This window comes from Mizuhopecten yessoensis, unplaced genomic scaffold (assembly GCF_002113885.1).
Source record: "Mizuhopecten yessoensis strain PY_sf001 unplaced genomic scaffold, ASM211388v2 scaffold714651, whole genome shotgun sequence".
Lineage (NCBI taxonomy): Eukaryota > Metazoa > Mollusca > Bivalvia > Pectinida > Pectinidae > Mizuhopecten > Mizuhopecten yessoensis.
The window spans coordinates 117-4,897 of record NW_018479227.1 but is presented as its reverse complement, the minus strand read 5'-3'; the positions used below and the strand labels follow the sequence as shown (position 1 = coordinate 4,897).

Sequence of the window (4,781 nt, the reverse complement as noted above, 5' to 3'; positions counted from 1 at the left end):
ACAAGTATTTTAACATATATTCAAACGCGCCACAAGAAGCTCACACCTTTCAATCGGCGTCATCGCTATATGAACTATATATATATGAACTACAGTATATGAAAACGAGTTCCGACAACTGGGGTGAAAAAGCATCGTGTATTGTCACAATGTGAAATACACATTGTATTGCATTGGCCTGAAAACTGGCTATTTATATAGAGAGAAAAATCAATTATGTATGTAATTTATACTTACTATTCCTAGACCTGCATAAGTCCCGCATGTAATAAGTCGTGAGTCCGGCCTGTACTGCTGAGAGGATCGGGATAGAGCTGGATTCTGAGAACAATAATAGACTTGAAGTGAAATGTACAACAATTTTCATAATTCGCGTCTGCTACTGCAGTTATCATTCATTTTAATTGCTTTCCATTTGTACTTCTCAGGTACAATCTGACTTACGGCGGAACTGCTTACTACAAAGGTAAGAAGTACACATCACATCAATATAATACTATGTTGCTTCTTAGTACGAACACTTTGTTGTATGCCTTGGTTGTGTTGTACAATATTCGCTGAAATATGAACGATACTTAGCAAATGTTCCCATCGCGAGTATAACCTCCTATGACGTCATCATACGTATTTGTTAGCGCTACAGAGTTCAATTTTTTCGATGGTTACAGGTTTATCATTCCCGGACTCCATCTGCAAATTTTCCCCCATATCTGTTGTTGAGGATACGTACGACACCCGGACCGTGGGCTTCTTCGGACAGGAAATAGGTCGTAGGTAGGTGTGATATACGTGCGCACTATCAGTAGGGTACGTACCCACGCAGGGAATAGGTAAAGCACGTGTACCGTCAAGTCCTGACAAACAGGACAAATATAGGTATGTTTATATTGTAACGACAAATCTTTTCAAGTTACTAAAATAATTCATTGCCTGGTATACATTTATCTTTGATATACATCATATAACTTACCTCTCTCGATACGCCACAACGCGTCAAACGGAAACTATGCACGAAACCAGCTGGTAAAGTTGAAACACCATTCATTCGATACACAAACGACGTAACAGCTCTTCAAAGAGTACGGAAAAGAATGTGACGTAATAACTTTACAGAAAAGTATGTGACGTAATAGTTCTGCACAAAAGTTTGCGACGTAACAGTTTTACAGAAAAGTATGTGAGTAACAGCTCTGTAGAAAAAAGGTGTACGGGAAAGTATGTGACGTAACAGTTCTACAGAAAAATATGTGACGTAACAATTCTACAGAAAAATATGTGAGTAACAGCTCTATGGAAAAAAATGTGACGTAACGGTTCTAAAAAGTGTTCGGGAAAGTATGTGACGTTACATTTTTACAAAAGAGTGTGTGACGTAACAGTTCTACAGAAAAATATGTGACGTAACAGGTATACAGAAAAGTTTGTTGCATAAAAGTTTTACGGAATTATGTTGCAGTTATTTAGAAAAGCATGTGACATAAGAGTTACCCGGGAAAAGTTTGTAACTTATACATTATTGAGAAAAGCACGCGATGTCATATCTATATGGAAAAAGCACGTGACATATAACTAATCCGCAAAATCATGCAACGTAAAAGTGTTTCGGAAGACAATATGACGTGAAATCCATAAAGAAAAGCACGTGACGTTATAATAACATGAAAGAAGTTACATAACATTTATACGGAAAAGCTTTTAGGCAATTAAGGCGTTAAATATAACTAGAGACAAACAATTGATTTTGAAGTGTTATACACTGACTAGGGTTTTAATGACCACGTTTGTGTTGAGTGATCAGTGTTGTGTTGTAGTCTTGGAGCAAGACTCGACCTAGACGGAAACTTCTGTCTGTCGACTAAGCTGAACATGATGACGCCCAGGTTCCGCTTTCCGCCGGATGAAGCTCGAGCTAGAAACCTTTGGCAGTTTTCTCCGTGTTCCATCAGCTACTTCAAGGAATACATCGGGGAGCTTCAAACGTATGTGATTAAAGTTTAAAATCAAAGTGTAATTATTTTAATATAATAAAATGAAGTGCACAGAGATCAGGTGATCGTATAGTCGTCTCGGTGATGCCAATCATATCACGGCTCAAAAAGATGTCGATGGAATAAGAGCAATAAAGGCGTAAAAAACTTTCAAAATGGATGAAACTGTTTGAGTCGTGAGTGCCATCTTTTCGTGGTATCTTTGACTTTCACTTATCTCGGTATCCTTTCTCTTTCCATGCCTTTATATAGTCTTTAGGGGACTTGTCCGCATTATTCAAGCGTTAAGCTGCATCCATTTCATAATTCAATGATCCTGTATAACTCAACGGGTTGTTAAAAGTCCAACACCTACTAGATATAATTTGAGCTCTTGTAGATTTCTGTGAACGATGTGCTGTTGTAACCATGACTACGTCTATGTACAGTAACTGTCTGGTGGACTCGTATGGAAACCAGTATCCCGAGAACCTGCATGAATACCTCCGGGAGTTACCTGGTGACACGTACGGTGCCGACCAACAGTGCAGACTGACCAACGGTCAAAACTCCTATGTCTGTCGGGTAAAGAACTACCGTAATAATACATAGTGTTTGTTGTGTTAGGCTCCGTTCGATAAATTACCGGTATATGGTCGTGAAGACCAATCAATCAATCAATCAATTAATCAAAAAGGCGTTCAACATGAAGCTGTCTGGTCACAGGATCTGGTTGCAATTAGTTATATGTTGGAGGAGCATTTTTCTAGCAAAACACTCACAACTTATCCTCCAAACAATGCTAACAAAACCCTGTGATCTGGGTATTCATCGTCATGATAAAGTCTAGCTGGTTTTGACTGAACTGAGAATTTCACCAATAGGCACTGATGGTGTCCTGTGATCTGTCCTTGTGTTTATATAATGTGCTATACTTTTACCAATACTAACAATATCACCTCATCTTATTTTGATCATTTCTGATTTCCAAATATATATACAGATTAATGAAGAAAAAAATAATATATTTTTCAATTACGAGTTAAGTATCTTTCAACAACATGTTTTTATATAGTTCCTCGCTGTAAGGACACACATTTTTCGTATTATCAGAATCCTTTAAACGTGGTCGTATGTACAGGGGGAACCTTAACCACAAAATGGTCTGTATATACCAATATATGTACTAAAAGATTCATATTTCAAGGTACATTTACCCAGAACATTAATTAAACATTCTGATTTACTAACAGGACCTCATCATGGACTACTCAACTATTTGCCGCGGGATGCCATGCTTTGTTCCGGAAACTGGTTCATGCGCACTTCTGCTTCCGGCAGACGGTACCCTATGTGGAAATCATTCGGTATGCTATATTTTACGAAGCACAGACACATTTTAACGCTTGAGTGAAAAATTATAATGTGTTACTGAATTTTGTTTTCCTCTTAAATTCAACTGAGACTTATATTTGCGGTTGTAAATCAACTGCATTCTTATTCATTTTAAGAACGTTTTGTCTTAATCAGCCTCCCACCTTAATCATCCAAATCAAGATAAGTCGTCCGTTCATCCCACTGACCAAAAACGCCCGGATGATTTCTTCTAGACTAACAGACTAATTTCAACGTAACTTTCCACGCTTGACAAGTGTATCATGTAACTGCGCAATCTGCAATGAGTTTACAGTTTCGACTCTTTTCACCATTGTTGCCTGATTTTGCCATTTGAGGCAATTACAAGACAACTAGTTCTTCTGAAATATCTCACCGATTTCAATGCAAATTTATGAGAGACAAGGGGAGAGCGACAAACATTTTCAACAGCTTTAAGTTTCAGGATTAAAAAATTTAAACTTCGTCGGAGATTTAAGGGATATCCTTATTATACAAAGCAGTCAACTTTTAAGTTTCGGGATTCAAGATGACTGTCCTTGCCTTTGATTGGTTCATACTTTTACGCCCGTAAATATCACGTGCAATGCTTAATTCATTTGCGGCTGCAGTGATAGTTAGGGGACATTGATAACGGGCCCAGTTACGGATAGAAATTGTTAGAACTGGACACTGCCGAAAATATTACCAACAGACATTTATATAATTACATGACTACTTTTGTTTTCACCTTATAGTTGCATACTTTGTGTACATTATTTTCAATTGGTGTTTGGATGAATGTATTTGTTCGCCTTTGATTAACAGTTCTAAGTTTGATTAAAATTCACTTGTAATTCATGATTTTGTCAGAAATGTAACCAAGGCGTGTGTGAAGCAGACGTAACAGCCCCGGCAGCTGTAGGTAGGTCATAATAATGTCAGATAACCCAGCACTTACACCATGTCGTCAACAACACAGCATTAATAAACAGTATTCGTCCATACCTATTTGGGTACATGTGTCACAAATCGTCCCTTGCATTAATTTATATTTTTTGTCAACTTAATAAAACGAAGCTTTTTAAAGTGAAGATTTCATGAAACCCAAGTCATATAACTTCTGTATATTAATAAGTCTCTAAGAAAGAAAATGTAATATGGGACTTTTGATATTTTAGAAGTAGTTGACCATAAACTGATAGTGATACTGAATCTGTTTGTATCGTTGCCTAGGCAACTGCATGAGCATTATTGGATATAAATAGTATTGTGCATTGGAAAACTTTGTCTTTTTTGTAAATGGTAGCGTAACCTATGTGACTGTCACAATTAATTGAAGCGTTACCTAGGCAACTGTCAAAGCGTTACATAGGAAGCTGTCACAAAATGTAATTCGTAGCGTTGCCTAGGAAACTGTGGCACTGCTTATATCAACTG

At 37.4% G+C, this 4,781-nt stretch overlaps 1 protein-coding gene across 1 annotated transcript; it reads left to right on the top strand.

The window, feature by feature from the left end:
- Positions 1–388: 388 nt before the first annotated feature.
- On the top strand, positions 389–4,266 carry LOC110440999 (A disintegrin and metalloproteinase with thrombospondin motifs 16-like; the record flags this gene model as incomplete). The annotated part of the gene is made up of 6 exons (XM_021484106.1): positions 389–466; positions 669–774; positions 1,812–1,979; positions 2,417–2,552; positions 3,221–3,334; positions 4,215–4,266. Coding segments are annotated over 6 exons (654 nt in total), but the record flags the coding sequence as incomplete, so codon positions are not given.
- Positions 4,267–4,781: the final 515 nt, after the last annotated feature.